This window comes from Oncorhynchus clarkii, chromosome 12 (genome assembly GCF_045791955.1).
Source record: "Oncorhynchus clarkii lewisi isolate Uvic-CL-2024 chromosome 12, UVic_Ocla_1.0, whole genome shotgun sequence".
NCBI lineage: Eukaryota > Metazoa > Chordata > Actinopteri > Salmoniformes > Salmonidae > Oncorhynchus > Oncorhynchus clarkii.
Window position 1 is genome coordinate 58,909,336 of NC_092158.1, and position 22,334 is coordinate 58,931,669.

At 40.9% G+C, this 22,334-nt stretch overlaps 1 protein-coding gene across 2 annotated transcripts in view; it reads left to right on the forward strand.

Annotated features, from left to right (window-relative positions):
* The first annotated feature begins 208 nt into the window (after positions 1-208).
* Positions 209-22,334, forward strand: part of LOC139420873 (carbonic anhydrase 4-like) — a 32,430-nt gene continuing 10,304 nt past the window's right edge. For both annotated transcript variants that reach the window (XM_071171247.1, XM_071171248.1), the window contains exons 1-2: positions 209-399; positions 22,231-22,275. In XM_071171247.1, coding sequence (XP_071027348.1) covers positions 336-399; positions 22,231-22,275 — 109 coding nt within the window. In that variant the 5' untranslated portion in view covers positions 209-335. The remainder of the gene's footprint in view (positions 400-22,230; positions 22,276-22,334) is intronic.

The window sequence follows — 22,334 nt, forward strand, 5'->3', positions numbered from 1 at the left end:
TATCACTTTGTATAATGAGATATCTATACCTGCATGGTGTTAGTTTAGTGGCAGTCTTCTCATACCTCCTGACAGTTGAACTGTCAATAAATGCCAGCATATTCATTATTGAAAATAATCTCATAATGAAAACCTCTGTAAATATGTGAGCAATTGATAGGCTATTAGAGGAGACGTTATCGGTTGGGATGTTTATTAGAAGTAATGCCCGAGGGGGAGGGGCCAGGGCTGTTAATAAAGTATAAGACCCCCTTAGAAGAAGAATGGATCACATTTAATAACGAACTCATTGTGTTCCCCTGCGCCGCTCGAGCCTGACAGAGACGCACTCCAAAATGCAGCGGCATCTAATCATACCGATTTTTTTTGCATCCTTTTTGAAGATCTGCACCGGGGCAGGTGAGTCGATTTCAATTAATTGTGTTCGGAATTTAGAAGGAAATGTATAATCTCTGTATAGGCTATATATTAAATGAATCAGATTTGTGCATATTTTTCAATTGTCAACTGACACAAATAGGTGTTTAATACATTTGGGAGAATCGAAAAAAGCTTGATTAGTAAAAATGAGCTCATTGTAAATTCAAAACAAATGTAAAAACATTTTTTTGTTTATTTGCAGTTTAAATTGATCAAATACCCTGAAGTAAACATGCGACAATGTTCTCATTTCCTACCACTGAGTTGAAACTATCAGTGTCCTGCATATTACAGATCACATGAACTTGGGGAGGGGATCACTTTACATCCATTGATCATTCTAGCCGATAAAGTTTATGCATGATCCACCTGCTCATTGTTACCCTCTGAAAGCATTTACATTGTTCTACATTTACATTTACATTGTTGATGTTGTATTGAGGGTTTAGATTCGTTTAATTAAACAGCAACACATCTACTTCTTATTTCCTATGATATATCAAAAGCTATCAAACATTGGCTATTATATTATGTACAAGTCGACAAATAAAACCGTAAAAGTAATTGGTTGAAGTCAGTTTTAGCTGTTATATTTTTGTTATAGACTTCAAAAATGGCCTTTCATTAGGGAAGGTCCTGTTTTGGCATTTTATCCGGTGTCCTATTTGAGCATTTATGAAATTGATAACACTTCGCTGGCTAATTTAATATAAATAAAAAATATGTTTGTAATCTATATGTAGGCTACTAGCGTACCCTATGACCACTACTAGCTTTGAACATCAAAGACATGCTCATATTCCACGCACCGCACTATCACCCCAAATAAAATTCTCCCCAATAACTAACAGCCTTGTCTATAAGAGATTTCCCACGCATTTCACACGAGCATCACGGCATTGCTGGCAGGCTCTCATTCCCCCTGACGAGGAAAGCACAGTGAATTCAAGGACATAAAGTGAGAGTCTCTGCCTGTCAGCAAATCAATATGCCAAAGGTGCTGGCACTGAGGTGTCAAAATGGTGTCCGGTAGATTATTCTGGGGCTACTATTAAAAGAAAACGAACGGAGAAGCCCATCATATCGTTTTTAGAATTGTATTTTCAGGCTTTTACAGTATCATTTTATCTGTGTGTGTGTGTGTGCGTGTGAGTTAGTTATTAACTATCAGATGAGGTGACAACCTCCTTATCCTCTATATAGATGAAGGAATTTGAAAAGGCTACGTTATATCAAGCAATCCCATTCATCTTCCACGTGCACCTGCATCATATGCGAAGTTCAACGCGAGCCAATGAGAGGAACGTGCGTGTTTACCACAGCAATCAACGAGACGCGGCATGAGCTGCAGGAATAAGCGCTGCGTAAAAACGTAAAATCTTTAACACGACGAACGCAGATATCCTACAGGCCTAGTTTCATTGATAAAATTACGACACAATCCATGATCTGTCTGTTTTCCCCAATGCTGAAATGGGTAATTCACAGGCTACACTGCATGCTCTGCAGATGTTGAGAATAGGTGCTGTTGAAACTGGATACCATACCATTTGGATAAAGATTGCATTCACAAACGTAACTGATCATGCTACGTTTGTTTTGCATCTGATAACAAGACACCTAGAGCTTTTGAAATGCAAGAGAAAGGCCATGATGTATTATTCCAGCCCAGGCGCAATTTAGATTTTGGCCACTAGATGGCAGCAGTGTGGGTGCAAAGTTTTAGCCTGATCCAATTAACCATTTAATTTCTGTTTAAAAAATTGTAGCAAGACTGCCCAAATGTGCCTAATTGGTTTATTAATACATTTTCAAGTTCATAGCTGTGCACTCTCCTCAAACCATAGCATGGTATTCTTTCACTGTAACAACTACTGTAAATTGGACAGTGCAGTTATAGATTAAGCAGAATTTAAGCTTATATCAGATATGTCTATGTCCTGGGAAATTTTCTTGGTACTTACAACCTCATGCTAATCGCAATTGCCTACGTTAGCTCAACCATCCCGAGGTAGGGACACCGATCCTGTAGAGGATAGAGGTTTAAAATACCTGCGCACTGAATTCTCCCCTGCTCTTCCAGGTAGTCGTTCCCTTTGCATTCCAAAATACATTTTTTATTTATTTCAGCTTTATTTAACCAGGTAGACCTACATACCATGTAAAATGTGGAGTGTTGTTGTGTATGCCTACTCATAGAGAACACAATGACATACATGTCCTGAGATCTCTCTCACTGTCTTTTTTTTAACATACCTTAAAACCTCTTTGGGCTAGGGGGCAGTATTTTCACATCTGGATGAAAAGCGTGCACAAAGTAAACTGCCTGTAACTCAGGCCCAGAAGCTGAGGATATGCATATAATTGGTAGATTTGGATAGAAAACACTCTAAAGTTTCTAAAAATGTTAACATAATGTCGGTGAGTATAACAGAACTGATATGGCAGGCCAAAACCCGAGGACAAACCATCACAAATAAAACATTCCAATGGCTGTCATGGTTATTATGAGGCGGAATCCTCCCAGATTGCAGTTCCTAGGGCTTCCACTAGATGTCAACAGTCTTTGGAAAGAGTTTCAGGCTTGTTTTTGGAAAAATTAGCTAGAATTTGTAGTTTTTCTAAGTGGCTCCCATTTTGGCTGTAGTGTTGTTTTCATGCGCTTGGATGAGCACGTATTCTTTGTTGTTTATCTCCGGTAAAGACAATAACGATTCTCCGTCTTAAATTGTATCATTTATTTACGTATTAGGGTACCTGAGGTTTGATTATAAACTTTGTTTGACTTGTTTGGAGAAGTTTATTGGTAACGTTTGGGATTCATTTTGTATGCATTTTGAAGTAGGGAAACCGGTGGATTATTGAATGAAGCATGCCAGCTAAACTGAGTTTTCTGCGGTTATAAAGAAGGTCTTTATCGAACAAAAGGACCATTTGTGATGTATCTGGGACCTTTTGGAGTGCCAACAGAAGAAGATCTTCAAAGGTAAGGCTTTTATTATATCGCTATTTCTGACAGGCACCTGCCTGGTTGAAAAATGTTTTTCATGCTATTGTATGCGGGGCGCTGTCCTCAGATAATCGCATGGTGTGCTTTCGCCGTAAAGCCTTTTTGAAATCTGAACATATCTGGGATCTTTAAATTTAGATCATGAAACATGGAGCTTTACATGTTGCGTTTATATTTTTTTTCAGTGTGTATATAGTGCTTTCGGAAAGTATCCAGACCCCTTGACTTTTTCCACATTTTTTTTTACATTACAGCCTTATTCTAAAACTAATTAAACAGTTTTTTTCCCTTATCAATCGACACACAATATTCCATAATGTCAAAGCAAAAACAGGTTTTTAGACATTTTTGCTAATTTATATACAAAAATAAACTGAATTATCACATTCACTTAGGTATTCAAACCCTTTACTCGTACTTTGTTGAAGCTTTTTTGGCAGTGATTACAGCCTTGAGTGTTCTTGGGTACCTGTATTTGGGGAGTTTCTTCCATTCTTCTCTGCAGATCCTCTCAAGCTCTGTCAGGTTGGATGTGGAGTGTTGCTGCAAAGCTTTTTTCAGGGCTCTCCAGAGATGTTTGATTGGGTTCAAGTCCGGGCTCTGGCTGGGCCACTGAAAGACATTCAGAGACTTGTCCCGAAGCCATTCCTGCATTGTCTTGGCTGTGTGCTTAGGGTAGTTGTCCTGTTGGAAGGTGACATTTCACCCAAGTCTGAGGTCCTGAGCCCTCTTGAGCAGGATTTTATCAAGGATCTCTCTGTACCTTGCTCCATTTATCTTTGCCTTGATCCTGACTACTCTCCCAGTCCCTGCTGCTGAAAAACTTCCACACAGCACCGCCACAGCATGATGCTGCCTCCACCATGCTTCACCGTAGGGATGGTGCCAGGTTTCCTCCAGACATGACGCTTGGCATTCAGGCCAAAGAGTTCAAACTTGGTTTCATCAGACCAGAGAATCTTGTTTCTCATGGTCTGAGAGTCTTTAGATGGCTTTTGGTGGGCTGCCATGTGCCTTTTACTGATGAGTGGCTTCCGTCTGGCCACTCTACCATTAACAAAGTTCTCCCATCTCTACAGAGGAACTTTAGGGCTCTTTCAGAGTGACCATCAGGTTCTTGGTCACCTCCCTGACCAAGGCCCTTCGCCACAGATCGCTGTGTTCTTGGGGACCTTCAATTCTGCAGAAATGTTTTGGTACCGTTCCCCAGATCTGTGCCTGTCTCTGAGCTCTACGGACAATTCCTTTGACCTCACTGGTTTTTGCTCTGTCAATTGTGGGACCTTACATAGACAGGTGTGTGCCTTTCCAAATCATGTCCACTCAATTGAATTTACCGCAGGTGGACTCCAATCAAGTTGTAGAAACATCTCAAGGATGATCAATGGAAACAGGATGCATCTGAGCTTAACTTTGAGTCTCATAGCAAAGGGTCTGAATACTTCTGTAAATAAGATATTTCTGTTTTTTATTTGTAATAAATGTAATTATTTATTTGTCAATATGTGGTATTGTGTGTAGGTTGCTGATGATTTTTATTTATTTAATCAATTTTAGAGTAAGGCTGGTTGAGTGGAATAAGTCAAAAACTTTCCAAAGCCACTATAAACACATTAAAGTACACACACTTTAAGGGCCAATCGGCAGTTGAAACAATAACGAATGAAACAGGATGCACCTGAGCTTAATTTCGAGTCTCCGATCACAATTTGTGGATTGTTTACGTGCTACGTGCTAACGTTACTTTGCTACCTGCCAACTTTACGGTTGTATATTTTTTTGTATTCCCTCGCTCTACTTTTTTCATTCAACTTTTTCACCCCTGACACTTTATCTGGACATGGTTCTACACGGGGTTCTTTCATCTATGAACATAGACAGGGCTCTAATTCCTCTAGCTCCACAATGAGATAGGGTGCAGGCCAGGCAGCATGCTGTTAGCCAACCTGCCAGCTTAGTGGAGTCTGTCACTAGCACAGTCAGTGTAAATCAGCTCAGCTTTCCCCATTGAGACCGTGTTTGTGTCTCGATCCAGGTTGGGCAAAACTAAACGTGGCGGTGGTCGACTTAGCAATCTCACTGGAATAAAGACCTTCTCCATTCCTGTCATTATTGAAAGAGATTGTGATATCTCACATCTCAAAATGGGGATACTTATAATGTTAGATCCCTCACTTCCAAGGCAGTTATAGTCAATTAACTAATCACTGATCATAATCTTGATGTGATTGGCCTGACTGAAACATGGCTTAAGCCTGATGAATTTACTGTGTTAAATGAGGCCTCTCCTGGTTACACTAGTGATCATATCCCCCGCGCATCCCGAAAAGGCGGAGGTGTTGCTAACATTTACGATACCAAATTTCAATTTACAAAAACAAAAGTGACTGCATTTTCGTCTTTTGAGTTTCCAGTCAAATCAAATCAAATTGTATTTGTCACATACACATGGTTAGCAGATGTTAATGCGAGTGTAGCTTAATGCTTGTGTTTCTAGTTCTGACAATGCAGTAATAACCAACGAGTAATCTAACCTAACAATTCCAAAACTACTACCTTATACACACAAGTGTAAAGGGATAAAGAATATGTACAAAAAGATATATGAATGAGTGATTGTACAGAACGGCATAGGCAAGATGCAGTAGAACAAACTGAATTGGTCCACTCACACAGACAGCATTGTGAAGAAGGCGCAGCAGCGCCTCTTCAACCTCAGGAGGCTGAAGAAATTCGGCTTGTCACCAAAAGCACTCACAAACTTCTACAGATGCACGGTCGAGAGCATCCTGACGGGCTGTATCACCGCCTGGTACGGCAACTGCTCCGCCCACAACCGTAAGGCTCTCCAGAGGGTAGTGAGGTCTGCACAACGCATCACCGGGGGCAAACTACCTGCCCTCCAGGACACCTACACCACCCGATGTTAGGCCATAAAGATCATCAAGGACAACAACCACCCGAGCCACTGCCTGTTCACCCCGCTATCATCCAGAAGGCGAGGTCAGTACAGGTGCATCAAAGCTGGGACCGAGAGACTGAAAAACAGCTTCTATCTCAAGGCCATCAGACTGTTAAACAGCCACCACTAACACTGAGTGGCTGCTGCCAACACACTGACACTGACTCAACTCCAGCCACTTTAATAATGGGAATTGATGGGAAATGATGTAAATATATCACTAGCCACTTTAAACAATGCTACCTTATATAATGTTACTTACCCTACATTATTCATCTCATATGCATACGTATATACTGTACTCTATATCATCGACTGTATCCTTATGTAATACATGTATCACTAGCCACTTTAACTATGCCACTTTGTTTACATACTCATCTCATATGTATATACTGTACTCGATACCATCTACTGTATCTTGCCTATGCTGCTCTGTACCATCACTCATTCATATATCCTTATGTACATATTCTTTATCCCCTTACACTGTGTATAAGACAGTAGTTTTGGAATTGTTAGTTAGATTACTTGTTGGTTATTACTGCATTGTCGGAACTAGGAGCACAAGCATTTCGCTACACTCGCATTAACATCTGCTAACCATGTGTATGTGACAAATAAAATTTGATTTGATTTGATTTGATTTGGTATCGAGTACAGTATATACATATGAGATGAGTAATGTAGGGTATGTAAACAAAGTGGCATAGTTTAAAGTGGCTAGTGATGCATGTATTACATAAAGATGCAGTAGATGATATAGAGTACAGTATATACAGTGGGGCAAAAAAGTATTTAGTCAGCCACCAATTGTGCAAGTTCTCCCACTTAAAAAGATGAGAGAGGCCTGTAATTTTCATCATAGGTACACTTCAACTATGACAGACAAAATGAGAAAAAACATCCAGAAAATCACATTGTAGGATTTTTTATGAATTTATTTGCAAATTATGGTGGAAAATAAGTATTTGGTCACCTACAAACAAGCAAGATTTCTGGCTCTCACAGACCTGTAACTTCTTCTTTAAGAGGCTCCTCTGTCCTCCACTCGTTACCTGTATTAATGGCACCTGTTTGAACTTGTTATCAGTATAAAAAACACCTGTCCACAACCTCAAACAGTCACACTCCAAACTCCACTATGGCCAAGACCAAAGAGCTGTCAAAGGACACCAGAAACAAAATTGTAGACCTGTACCAGGCTGGGAAGACTGAATCTGCAATAGGTAAGCAGCTTGGTTTGAAGAAATCAACTGTTGGAGCAATTATTAGGAAATGGAAGACATACAAGACCACTGATAATCTCCCTTGATCTGGGGCTCCACACAAGATCTCACCCCGTGGGGTCAAAATGATCACAAGAACGGTGAGCAAAAATCATAGTGAATGACCTGCAGAGAGCTGGAACCAAAGTAACAAAGCCTACCATCAGTAACACACTACACCGCCAGGGACTCAAATCCTGCAGTGCCAGACGTGTCCCCATGCTTAAGCCAGTACATGTCCAGACCCGTCTGAAGTTTGCTAGAGAGCATTTGGAAGATCGAGAAAAAGATTGATAGAAGGTCATATGGTCAGATGAAACCAAAATATAACTTTTTGGTAAAAACTCAACTAGTCGTGTTTGGAGGACAAAGAATGCTGAGTTGCATCCAAAGAACACCATGTGAAGCATGGGGGTGGAAACATCATGCTTTGGGGCTGTTTTTCTGCAAAGGGACTAGGACGACTGATCCGTGTAAAGGAAAGAATGAATGGGGCCATGTATCGTGAGATTTTGAGTGAAAACCTCCTTACATCAGCAAGGGTATTGAAGATGAAACGTGGCTGGGTCTTTCAGCATGACAATGATCCCAAACACACCACCCGGGAACGAAGGAGTGGCTTCGTAAGAAGCATTTCATGGTCCTGGAGTGGCCTAGCCAGTCTCCAGATCTCAACCCCATAGAAAATCTTTGGAGGGAGTTGAAAGTCCATGTTGCCCAGCAACAGCCCCAAAACATCACTGCTCTAGAGGAGATCTGCATGGAGGAATGGGCCAAAATACCAGCAACAGTGTGTGAAAACCTTGTGAAGACTTACAGAAAATGTTTGACCTCTGTCATTGCCAACAAAGGGTATATAACAAAGTATTGAGATAAACTTTAGTTATTGACCAAATACTTATTTTCCACCATAATTTGCAAATAAATTCATTAAAAATGCTGATTTTCTGGATTTTTTTTCTTCTCGTTTTGTCTGTCATATTTGAAGTACACTTCAATGATGAAAATTACAGGCCTCTCTCATCTTTTTAAGTGGGAGAACTTGTACTTTTTTGCCCCACTGTACATATACATATGAGATGAGTAATGTAGGGTATGTAAACATTATATTAAGTAGCATTGTTTAAAGTGGCTAGTGTTATATTTTTACCTCAATTTCCATCAATTTTTATTATTAAAGTGGCTGGAGTTGAGTCTGTGTTTTGGCAGTAGCCACTCAATGTTAGTGGTGGCTGTTTATCAGTCTGATAGAAGCTGTTTTTCAGTCTCTCGGTCCCTGCTTTGATGCACCTGTACTGACCTCGCCTTCTGGATGATAGTGGGGTGAACAGGCAGTGGCTCGGGTGGTTGTTGTCATTGATGATCTTTATGGCCTTCCTGTGACATTGGGTGGTGTAGGTGTCCTGGAGGGCAGGTAGTTTGCCCCCGGTGATGCATTGTTCAGACCTCACTACCCTCTGGAGAGCCTTACGGTTGTGGGCGGAGCAGTTGCCGTACCAGGCGGTGATACAGTCCGACAGGATGCTCTCGATTGTGCATCTGTAGAAGTTTGTGAGTGCTTTTGGTGACAAGCCGAATTTCTTCAGCCTCCTGTGGTTGAAGAGGCGCTGCTGCGCCTTCTTCACAACGCTGTCTGTGTGGGTGGACCAATTCAGTTTGTCTGTGATGTGTATGCCGAGGAACTTAAAACTTACTACCCTCTCCACTACTGTCCCGTCGAGGGGGGTGCTCCCTCTGCTGTTTCCTGAAGTCCACAATCATCTCCTTTGTTTTGTTGCCGTTGAAATCTATGCAGCCTACTCAATCACTTTTTTTTAGTACTGTTTACAGGCCTCCTGGACCGTATACAGCGTTCCTCACTGAGTTCCCTGAATTCCTATTGGACCTTGTAGTCATGGCAAATAATATTCCAATTTTTGGTGACTTTAATATTCACATGGAAAAGTCCACAAACCCACTCCAAAAGGCTTTTGGAGCCATCATCGGCTCAATGGGTTTTGTCCAACATGTCTCCGAACCTACTCACTGCCACAGTCATTCTCTGGACATAGTTTTGTCCAGTGGAATAAATATTGTGGATCTTAATGTTTTTCCTCATAATCCTGGACTATCGGACCACCATGTTATTACGTTTAAATTCACAACAAATAATCTGCTCAGACAACCAACCAAAGATCATCAAAAGCCATGCTATACATTTCCGGACAACCCAAAGATTCCTAGATGCCCTTCCAGACTCCTTTCAACTACCCAAGGACGTCAGAGCACAAAAATCAGTTAACCACCTAACTGGGGAACTAAATGGTTAAGAAGGTCAACTGACTGGTTAAATAAAGGTGTAACCTTGCGTAAAACCGTAGATGCTGTCCCACCCCTGAAAACAAAAAACATTTGTCATAAAAACTAGCTCCCTGGTATACTGAAAATACCCGAGCCATGAAGCAAGTTCGCAGAAAATTGGAACGGAAAGATGCTACACCAAACTGGAAGTCTTCCGATTAGTTTGGAAAGACAGTACCTCGAAGAGCCTTCACTGCTGCTCGATCATCCTATTTTTCCAACTTAATTGAGGAGAATAAGAACAATCCGAAATGTCTTTTTGATACTGTCGCAAAGCTAACTAAAATTGAGCATTCCCCAAGAGAGGACAGCTTTCACTTCAGCAGTAAATAAATTCATGAACTACTTTGACAAAAAGATCATGATCATTAGAAAGCAAATGACGGACTCCTCTTTAAATCTGCATATTTCTTCAAACTGCCAGGACCTAGGATCAATGGAGACACTCATGTTTTTTAACACTATATCTCTTTACACATTGAGGAAATAGTCATGGCCTCTAAACCTTCAAGCTGCATATTGGACCCTATTCCAACTGCACTGAAAGAGCTGTGCTTGGCCCTCCTATGTTCAACACAATAAACAGCTCCCTATCCACTGGATGTTTACCAAACTCACTAAAAGTGGCAGTAATAAAGCCTCTCTTGAAAAAGCCAAACCTTGACCCAGAAAATACAAAAAACTTTCGGCCTATATTGAATCTCCCATTCCTCTCACAAGTTTTTGAAAAAGCTGTTGGGTAGCAACTCACTGCCTTCCTGAAGACAAACAAGGTATATTAAATGCTTCAGTCTGGTTTTAGACCCCATCATATCACTGAGACTGCACTCGTGAAGGTGGTAAATTACCTTTTAATAAATTACCTTATAATGGTGTCAGAACGAGGCTCTGCATCTGTCCTCGTGCTCCTAAACCTTAGTGCTGCTTTTGTTACCATCGATCACTGCATTCTTTTGGAGAGATTGGAAACCCAAATTGGCCTACACGAACAAGTTCTGGGCTGGTTTCGATCTTATCTGTTGGAAAGATATCAGTTTGTCTTTGTGGATGGTTTGTCCTCTGACAAATCAACTGTACATTTCAGTGTTCCTCAAGGTTCCATTTTAGGATCACTATTGTTTTCACTATATATTTTACCTCTTGGTGATATCATTTGGAAACTTAATTTTAACTTTCACTGCTATGCGGACAGCTGTACATTTCGATGAAACATGGTGAAGCCCAAAAATTGCCCTCCCTGGAAGCCTGTGTTTCAGCCATAAGGAAGTGGATGGCGGCAAATGTTTTACTTTTAAACTCGGACATAACAGAGGTGCTAGTTCTAGGTCCCAAGAAACAAAGATATCTTCTGTTGATGGTTGTAGAGTCGTCTCAAATAAAACTGTGAAGGACCTCGGCATTAATCAGGACCTTGATCTCTCTTTTGACGAACATATCAAGAATATTTCAAGGACAGCTTTTTTCCATCTTCGTAACATTGCAAAAATCAGAAACTTTCTCTCCAAAAATGATCCCTGTATCCCTGCTTTTGTCACTACTAGATTAAACTACTGCAATGCTCTACTTTCATAAATAAACTTAATTTAGTGCTAAACATGGCTGCTAGAATCTTGACTAGAACTAAAACATTTGTGGATAAGGAAGAGTGTTTTGAATACTGATGTAAACCTTTCTGGTTATAACCTTTTTCGGCAAGACAGATCTTCCAAAGGTGGGGGAGTGGCAATATTTACCAAGAATCACCTTCAGTGCTCGGTTGTCTCCACCAAGTCTATCCCCAAACAATCTTATTCACTGGTTTTATGTATTAAACTATCAAATAGCTCTTTGTTGACTGTTGCTGGGTTCTATCACCCTCCATCAGCACCGGCCTGTACCCTACCTGCCCTAAGCACTCTCCTGGCCCCTTACACAAAATCTGATTTTGTCCTGCAAGGTGACCTAAACTGGGACATGCTTAAACCACCTGACCAAGTCCTACAGCAATGGGACTCCCTAAATATTTCTCAGATTATTACCTATTCCACAAGGTATGACTCCAAACACCCAGAAAAGGCTACTCTCCTCAATGTTATCCTCACAAATAATCCTGACAGGTATCAGTCTGGTGTTTTCTGTAATGACCTTGGTGATCACTGTTTAACAGCCTGTGTTCGTAATGGCTGCTCAGTGAAACTACCTGTCGTGATTTGTCATAGACGCTTGCTAAAAAACTTTAATGAGCAAGCCTTCCTTCATGAACTGGCCTCTGTAAAATGTTGTAGAATCAGCTTGATCCCCTCTGTCGAGGATGCTTGGACCTTCTTTTTTGATATTTTCAGTAGTATTATTAACCTCTCTGATCTCCCCATCCCGGATCCGGGATCGTGAATACAGACTCAAGCTCATTACCATAACGCAACGTTAACTATTCATGAAAATCGCAAATGAAATGAAATGAATCTATTTGCTCTCAAGCTTAGCCTTTTGTTAACAACACTGTCATCTCAGATTTTCAAAATATGCTTCTCAACCATTGCAAAACAAGCATTTGTGTAACAGTATTGATGGCTAACGTAGCATTTAGCGTAGCATTTAGCGTTAGCATTCAGCAGGTAACATTTACACAAAAAAACAGAAAAGCATTCAAATAAAATAATTCACCTTTGAAGAACTTCAGATGTTTTCAATGAGGAGACTCTCAGATAGCAAATGTTCAGTTTTTCCTGAAAGATTATTTGTTTAGGACAAATCGCTCCGTTTTCTGCGTCACGTTTAGCTACGAAAAAACCCCTGTATCCAGGATTGTGTAAATCTATCAGCAAGCTCATTAGCATAACACAACGTTAACTATTCATGAAAATGGCAAATGAAATGAAATGAATCTATTTGCTCTCAAGCTTAGCCTTTTGTTAACAACACTGTCATCTCAGATCTTCAAAATATGCTTTTGAACCATAGCTAAACAAGCATTTGTGTAAGAGTATTGATAGCCTAGCATTGCATTAAGCCTAGCATTTAGCATGCAACATTTTCCACAAAAACCATAAAAGCATTCAAATAAAATCATTTACCTTTGAAGAACTTCAGATGTTTTCAATGAGGAGACTCTGTTAGATAGCAAATGTTCCGTTTTTACAAAAAATATTATTTGTGTTGGAGAAACCGCTCCGTTTTGTTCATCACGTTTGGGTAAAAAAAAAAAAAAAAAAAAGTAATTAAAACGCGAACTTTTTTCCAAATTAACTCCATAATATCGACAGAAACATGGCAAACGATGTTTAGAATCACTCCTCAAGGTGTTTTTCACATATCTATCGACGATAAAATCCATCGTGGCAGTTTACTTTCAATTCTGAAGAAATGGAACGCGCATGGACCTACAGATTACGCACACAGGATACCGGGCGGGACACCGGGTAAATGTAGTCTCTTATGGTCAATCTTCCAATGATATGCCTACAAACACGTCACAATGCTGCAGACAACTCGGGGAATAGACAGAAAGCGCAGGCTCATTCCTGGCGCATTTACAGCCATATAAGGAGACATTGGAACACAGCACCTTCAGAATCCGGGGCATTTCCTGTATGAAACTTCATCTTGGTTTCGCCTGTTGCATTAGTTCTGGGGCACGCACAGATAATATCTTTGCAGTTTTGGAGACGTCAGAGTTGTGTCTTTCCAAGGCTGTCAATTCCATGCATAGTCGAGCATCTTTTCGTGACAAAATATTGCGCTTAAAACGGGCACGTCTTTTTATCCAATAATGACACAGCGCCCCTATAGGTTCAACAGGTTAACAAACACGCCACGTGAAGAAAATGAGAATTAAAAATAGGTTCAGCCCCTGGTTTGACCATGATCTTGCAGAGTTACTCCACCTCAAGAATTACATTTGGCGAAAGGCTCGGCCCACGCATACTCAGGCAAATGAGAAATAAGTACACTCAGGCTATCCGGCAGGCCAAAGGTAGAACTAGGTTCTGGAAAAGGATTAAAGACCTGGAGAATAAACCCTCCTCCTCACAGCTGCCCATGTCCCTTAAAGTTGATTATGTGGTTGTTACTGACAAGAAGCACATGGCTGAGCTCTTTAATCACCACTTCATTAAGTCAGGATTCCTATTTGACTCAGTCTGTTCCTCTTTGCCCGTCCAACATTTCCTCATCTCCCACCCCTTCTAATGCGACTATCCCCGATGCTTCTCCCTCTTTTTCCCCCGCTACAAAGTTTCAGCAGTCACTGAGCCCGAGGTGCAAGAGGAGCTCCTGAAACTTGACCCCAAAAAAACATCTGGGTCAGATGGTTTAGACCCTTTCTTCTTTAAGTTTGCTGTCCCTATCATCGCCAGCCCATCTCCAACCTTTTAAACCTGTCTCTCCTTTCTGGGGAGGTTCCCACTGCTTGGAAGGCAGCCACGGTTCATCCTTTATTCAAAGGGGGAGATCAAGCTGATTCTAACTGTTATAGGTCTATTTCTATTTTGACTGTTTATCAAAAGCATTGGAAAAACTTGTCAATAGTCAACTGACTGGCTTGCCCTTGATTCTAAGCAATGTTGTGCTGCTATTTTTATTGACTTGGCCAAAGCTTTTGATACAGTAGACCATTCCATTATTGTGGGCCTGCTAAGGAGTATTGGTGTCTCTGAGTGGTCTTTGGCCTGGTTTGCTAAGTACCTCTCTCAAAGAATGCAGTGTATAAAGTCAGAAAATCTGCTGTCTCAGCCACTGCCTGTCATCAAGGGAGTACCAGTCTCAATCCTAGGCCCCACGCTCCCCACATCAACAACATAGCTCAGACAGTAGAAAGCTCTCTCATCCATTTATATGCAGATGATACAGTCTTATACTCAGCTGGCCCCTCCCCAGATTTTGTGTTAAATGTTCTACAACAAAGCTTTCTTGGTGTCCAACAAGCTTTCTCTACCATTAACCTTGTTCTGAACACCTCCAAAACAAAGGTCATGTGGTTTGGTAAGAAGAATGCTCCTCTCCCCACAGGTGTGATTACTACCTCTGAGGGTTTAGAGCTTGAGGTAGTCAAACTGTCCTTCTCTCAGCACATATCAAAGCTGCAGGCTAAAGTTAAATCAAGACTTGTTTTTTTCTGTCATAATCACTCCTCTTTCACCCCAGCTGCCAAACTAACCCTGATTCAGATGACCATCCTACCCATACTAGATTACGGAGACATCATTTATAGATCAGCAGGTAAGGGTGCCCTTGAGTGGCTAGATGTTCTTTACCATTCGGCCATCAGATTTTCCAACAATGCTCCTGATAGGACACATCACTGCACTCTATTCTCCTCTGTAAACTGGTCATCTCTGTATACCCGTCGCAAGACCAACTGGTGATGCTTATTTATCTCCTCTATGGTCTGTGGGACGCTAGCGTCCCACCTGGCCAACATCCAGTGAAATTGTAGACTGCCAAATTCAAAAACAGAAATACTCATTATAAAAATGTATAAAATAAACATACAAGTGTTATACATTGGCTGAAAGATTAACTTCTTGTTAATCCAAGCGCTGTGTCAGATTTCAAAAAGGCTTTACGGCGAAAGCATACTATGTGATTATCTGAGGACAGCGCCCAGCAGACAAATCATTACAAACAGTTACCAGCCAAGTAGAGGAGTTACAAAAGTCAGAAATAGCAATAAAATTAATCACTTACCTTTGATGATCTTTATATGGTTGCACTTACAAGACTCCTATTTACTCAATAAATGTTAATTTTGTTCAATAAAGTCCCTTTTTATATCCAAAAAAACTGCCGCGTTTTGTTCAGTAATCCACAGGCTCACAGGCAGACAAAAAATCCGAAAAGTATCAGAAAAGTTTGTCGAAACATGTCAAACGATGTTTATAATCAATCCTCAGGTTGTTTTTAGTCATAATAATCAATAATATTTCAACCGGACAATAACGTTGTCAATAAAAAAGGAAAACAAGAAGGCACTCTCTCGGTCGCACGCAGCGAACAGCTCTGGTGACTTTCCCAGACCACTCATTCAGAGTGGTCTTACTCCCTCATTTTTCAGAATACAAGCCTGAAACAATTTCTAAAGACTGTTGACATCTAGTGGAAGCCATAGGAAGTGCAATTTGAGTCCTAACTCATTGGAATCTGTATAGGCAGTCAATGGAAAACTACAAACATAAAAAAATCCCACTTCCTGGATGGATTTTTCTCAGGTTTTTCGCCTGCCATATCAGTTCGGTTATACTTACAGACATTATCTTAGAGTGTTTTCTATCCAAATCTACCAATTATATGCATATCCTAGCTTCTGGGCCTGAGAAACAGGCAGTTTACTTTGGGCACACTTTTCATCCGGAGATTAAAATAGTGCCCCCTACCCTAGTGAGGTTATGAAACCCTCTTAGGCCTCGTCTTTTGAGTTCGCTGCGACTGGAACGAGCTGCAACAAACACTCAAACTGGACAGTTTTATCTCAATCTCTTAATTCAAAGACTCAATCATGGACACTCTTACTGACAGTTGTGGCTGCTTTGCGTGATGTAATGTCTCTTCTTACCCTTTATGCTGTTGTCTGTTCCCAATCATGTTTGTACCATGTTTTATGCTGCTACCATGTTGTTGTCATGTTGTGTTGCTACCATGCTGTGTTGTTGTGTGTTGCTGCCTTGCTATGTTGTTGTGTGTTGCTGCCTTGCTATGTTGTCTTAGGTCTCTCTTTATGTAGTGTTGTGTTGTCTCTCTTGCTGTAATGTGTGTTTTGTCCTATATTTCTATGTTATTTTTTGAAATCCCAGCCCCCGTCCCCGCAGGCAGGAGGCCTTCATTGTAAATAAGAATTTGTTCTTAACTGACTTGCCTAGTTAACCTCTTTGATCTCTAGGGGCGCTATTTCATTTTTGGATAAAAAACGTTCCCGTTTTAAGCGCGATATTTTGTCACGAAAAGATGCTCGACTATGCATATTCTTGACAGTTTTTGAAAGAAAACACTCTGAAGTTTCAGAATCTGCAAAGATATTGTCTGTAAGTGCCCCAGAACTCATTCTACAGGCGAAACCAAGATGATGCATCAACCAGGAAATGATCAGAATTTCTGAAGCTCTGTTTTCCATTGTCTCCTTATATGGCTGTGATTGCGCAAGGAATGAGCCTACACTTTCTGTCGTTCCCCCAAAGTGTTAGCAGCATTGTGACGTATTTGTAGGCATATCATTGGAAGATTGACCATAAGAGACTACATTTTCCAAGTGTCCGCCTGTCCCTGCGTCGAAATTGGAGCGTAAAGCCAGGTGCAATTATTTTTCCATTTGAGAGCAAGGAGAAACCAGGCTTCCACGAAGGATATATCATTGAAGAGATATGTGGAAAAACACCTTGAGGATTGATTCTAAACCACGTTTGCCATGTTTCAGTCGATATTATGGAGTTAATTTGGAAAAAAGTTCGCGTTTTGAGGGCTGAATTTTCGTTTTTTTTTTTTTTTTTTTTTTTTTTTTTGGTAGCCAAATGTGATGTACAAAACGGAGCTATTTCTAATACACAAAGAATCTTTTTGGAAAAACGGAGCATCTGCTATCTAACTGAGAGTCTCCTCATTGAAAACATCAGAAGTTCTTCAAAGGTAAGTTATTTTATTTGAAGGCTTTACTTGTTTTTGTGATAGTTGCCTGCTAAATGCTAACGCTAATGCTAACGCTAAATGCTACGCTAGCTAGCTACTGTTACACAAATGATTGTTTTCCTATGGTTGAAAAGCATATTTTGAAAATCTGAGATGACAGTGTTGTTAACAAAAGGCTAAGCTTGAGAGCTAGCATATTTATTTCATTTCATTTGCGATTTTCATGAATAGTTAACGTTGCGTTATGGTAATGAGCTTAGGTCTATAAATAGAATCCCGGATCCGGGTTTGGTCGTCGCAACAGGTTAAATAAAGGTTACATAAATAAATAAATGAAGGCTGATTTCAAGGTTTTACTGCTAAACTACAAGGCATTACATGGGCTTGCTGCTACCTATCTTTACAATATAATACAGTTGTTTTGTGCTGGCAAAGAGAAAGTGTTATTTTTTTTTTTTTCCACATGCACTACTGTCACAAGATGCAGGCCTCCTTATTGTCCCTAGAATTTCTAAGCAAACAGCTGGAGGCAGGGCTTTCTCCTATAGAGCTAATTTCTTATGGAATGGTCTGCCTATCCATGTGAGAGACATAGACTCGGTCTCGAACTTTAAGTCTTTATTGAAGACTCATCTCTTCAGTAGGTCCTATGATTGAGTGTAGTCTCGCCCAGGGGTGTGAAGGTGAACGGAAAGGCACTGGAGCAACGAACCACCTTTGCTGTCTCTGATTGGCCGGTTCCCCTCTCTCCACTGGGATTCTCTGCCTCGAACCCTATTACAGAGTCATTGGCTTACTGGTGCTTTTCCATGCTGTCCCTAGGAGGGGTGTGTCACTTGAGTGGGTTGAGTCACTGACGTGGTCTTCCTGTCCCGTGGGTGAGGTCTTCGGGTCATGCCGTGGGGGAGATCTTCGTGAGCTATACTCGGCCTTGTTTCAGGGTAGTAAGTTGGTGGTTTGAAGATATCCCTCCAGTGGTGTGGGGGCTGTGCTGTGGAAAAGTGGGTGGGGTTATATCCTGCCTGGTTGTCCCTGTCGGGGGGTATCGTCGGACGGGGCCACAGTGTCTCCCGACCCCTCCTGTCTCAGCCTCCAGTATTGATGCTGCAATAGTTTATGTGTCGGGGGCTAGATCAGTCTGTTATATCTGAAGTATTTCTCCTGTCTTATTCGGTGTCCTGTGTGAATTTATTTGAATTGTTTTACTGCTTAGGGCACGGTGGGACGGTAGCGTCCCACCTGGCCAACATCCGGTGAAATTGCAGAGCGCCAAGTTCAAAAATACCTAATTCAAATATTTAACATTCTTGAGAATATATGTGTTATAAATCAAAATAAAGCGTAACTTCTTGTTAATCCAGCCACTGTGTCAGATTTCAAAAAGGCTTTACGGCGAAAGCAAACCATGTGATTATCTGAGGACAGCGCCCCGCATCAAACACATGAAAATCATATTTCAACCAGGCAGGTGCGCCACAAAAGTCAGAAATGGCAAAATAATGAATGCCTCTTACCTTTGAAGATCTTCTTCTGTTGGCATTCCAAAATGTCCAAGAAACATCACAAATGGTCCTTTTGTTCGATAATGTCCTTCTTTATGTCCTAAAAATGTCAATTTATTTGGTGAGCTTTATTCAGAAATACACCGGTTTCAACTCGCCCAACATGCCTACAAAGTATCTGACTTACCTGTAAACCTGGTCCAGCCGCTTTGGTCCAAACATGGTCCAAACATTTCAAACAACGTTCCTAATCAAATCAAATCAAAGTTTATTTGTCACGTGTGCTCTACAGGCTCTAACCAATAGTGCGGAAAAAAAAGGTGTGTGTGTGTGTGTGTGTGTGTAGGTAGGTAAGTAAAGAAATGAAATAGTAAAAAGACATTTGAAAATAAGAGTAGCAAGGCTATATACAGACACCGGTTAGTCAGGCTTATTGAGGTAGTATGTACAGGTTAAAGTGACTATGCATATATGATGAACAAAGAGTAGCAGTAGCGTAAAAAGAGGGGTTGGCGAGTGGTGGGACACAATGCAGATAGCCCGGTTAGCCAATGTGCGAGAGCATTGGTTGGTCGGGCCAATCCAATCCAACCTCAGATACCCTAAAACGTAAATAATCGATACAATTTAAGATGGAATAAACCGTTTCTAATACTGGATAAAAACAATGTGAAGCGCGCTCCAGTTCACGCGCACCAAAACAGTAGAGTCCACCTGGAGTGACACTTACAATGAATAGGACTACTTCTTCATTTCTCAAAAGAAAAACATCAAAAAATTTCTGAAGACTGTTGACATCTAGTGGAAGACATAGGAACTGCAACTAGGTTCCTAATAATAAGGGTATCCAAAAAAACAAACAATTGGAAAATCCTATGACCTAAAAAAATGTTCCCTGGATGGTTTGTCCTCGGGGTTTCGCCTGCCAAATTAGTTATGTTATACTCACAAACATTATTTTAACCATTTTAGAAAGAGTGTTTCCTATCCAAATAAACCAATTATATGCATATCCTAGCTTCTGGGCCTGAGTAACAGACAGTTTACTTTGGACACACTTTTCATCCGGAGGTGAAAATACTGCCCCCTACCCAAGAGAGGTTAAAAATGATTTCACCTTTATTTAACCAGGTAGGCCAGTTGAGAACAAGTTCTCATTTACAACTGCGACCTGGCATTAAGTATGCTCCCTCTAATTCTCTCTTTCTCTCTTCTCTCGGAGGACCTGAGCCCTAGGACCATTCCTCAGGACTACCTTGCCTGATGACTCCTTGCTGTCCCCAGTCCACCTGGTCGTGCTGCTGCTCCAGTTTTAACTGTTCTTTCTGCGGCTATGGAACCCTGACCTGTTCACCGGACGTGTTACCTTGTCCCGGACCTGCTGTTTTTGATCCTCTCTCTCTTCCGTACCTGCTGTCTCTAACTCTGAATGATCGGCAATGAAAAGCCAACTGACATTTACTCCTGATGTGCTGACCTGTTGCACCCTCTACAACAACTGTGACTATTATTATTTGACGCTGCTGGTAAAACGTCTATGAACGTTTTAACATCTTGGCCATCTTGGCTAATCTCCACCCTGCACAGCCAGAAAAGGACTGGCCAACCCTCAGAGCCTGGTTCCTCTCTAGGTTTCTTCCTAGGTTTTGGCCTTTCTAGCCACCGTGCTTCTACATCTGCATTGCTGGCTGTTTGGGGTTTTAGGCTGGGTTTCTGTACAGCACTTTGTGACATCGGCTGATGTTAAAAGGGCTTTAGAAATACATATGATTGAAATTTGATTGATAGCAAAGGGTCTGAATAATTCTGTAAATAAGGTATTTCTGTTTTTTATTTGTAATACATTTACAAACATTTCAAAAAACTTGTTTTCGCTTTGTCTTTATGGGGTTTTGTGTGTAGGTTGCTGAGGATTTTTATTTAGTTAATCAATTTTAACAAAATGTGGAAAAGGTCAAGGGGTCTGAATACTTTCCAAAGGCAATGTATATACAGTAGAGTACACACACTTAAAGGGCCAATAAGCAGTTGAAACAATAACAAAACGTACTCCCCACCACTGTTTCCATAAAAAGCTGAGGGATGGGGCTGGAGATGTAATCACTTTCAAATTCATGGACAGCAATATGGATGCGTCCATGATATCGAAATTGTATCTCTAACCATGTTTTGAGGCTATACAGTGTTTGTTTACATTTACTTTGTTTACTAGCATTGGAGTAAAATAAGCTTATATTTTGTGTTCTGATGGGGTACAGCGGTTAAACTAAGCTCATGAGGCATTTAAGTTATATTCTTCAAGAATCAATTGGTACATATTATAAATGTAGTCCAATAACGGATTAAGCAACTGCTGATTGCCCCTTTAAAAGATTATCTAGAACTTTTGTATACTTTTGCCAGTAGTTCTGAAAGTACCGGCCACGAAAATTGCGTACTACTTCACAAATGTGCAGATATGTGCACCACGTAATTGCTCTCTCTCTTGCTCTACTGTGTGCACATCTTGCTAGCTGTCACACAAATGGAGAGGTTCTGAAGCTCATTGGCAGAAATTCAAATTTCTATTGGGCTGGCCCTTGTAGGGGTAAATGTAGGGAAAATGGTGTCGCACAGATGCCAGAAAACAGTGGATTTCAAACTAGGCATTTCGTGACTAATTCAGGTAAGACAATAATTATGCTCATAGATTATGCATGTATGAACTAATTATTGACACATCCAGCCCAAAGCGGGAGGTTTAAAAAAAAATCTTACTACCGGGCCATGTCTTAAAGGGTAAAAAATTAGAAATTAGACACAAATTCAAGGAGTTGGCAATTCAAGTTGGTCTGATGGGTGCACTCTGAGGTCATCGGCCTCCCCCCTTGCGTGCAGGAACAAGAGAAGAGCAATTAGCGGACAAAACAGGAAAGGCCCACCCCCCCCCCCACTTGTGCCATGTCATGAGGATACCTGGACCGCCTATTTAGATTTGTTAAGTAAATCAGATGATAAATGAGGTGCTAGGGAACCTGAAGTAGGTCTTTAACAATGTATTACAGTCCTAAAACAGATGGTGTAATTTGATTCTATTTTATGTATGGAGTATACTACTGACCATGTGGCTCCCTTATGTTTCTCCTCTTGTTCCAGATTGGTGCTACCAGTCGCAGCATACCTGTGCCACCCCTTGTAATGGTGATTTTGATACACCGTGACTGAACTTTCCATGCAACACACTGCACTGACTTGGATCC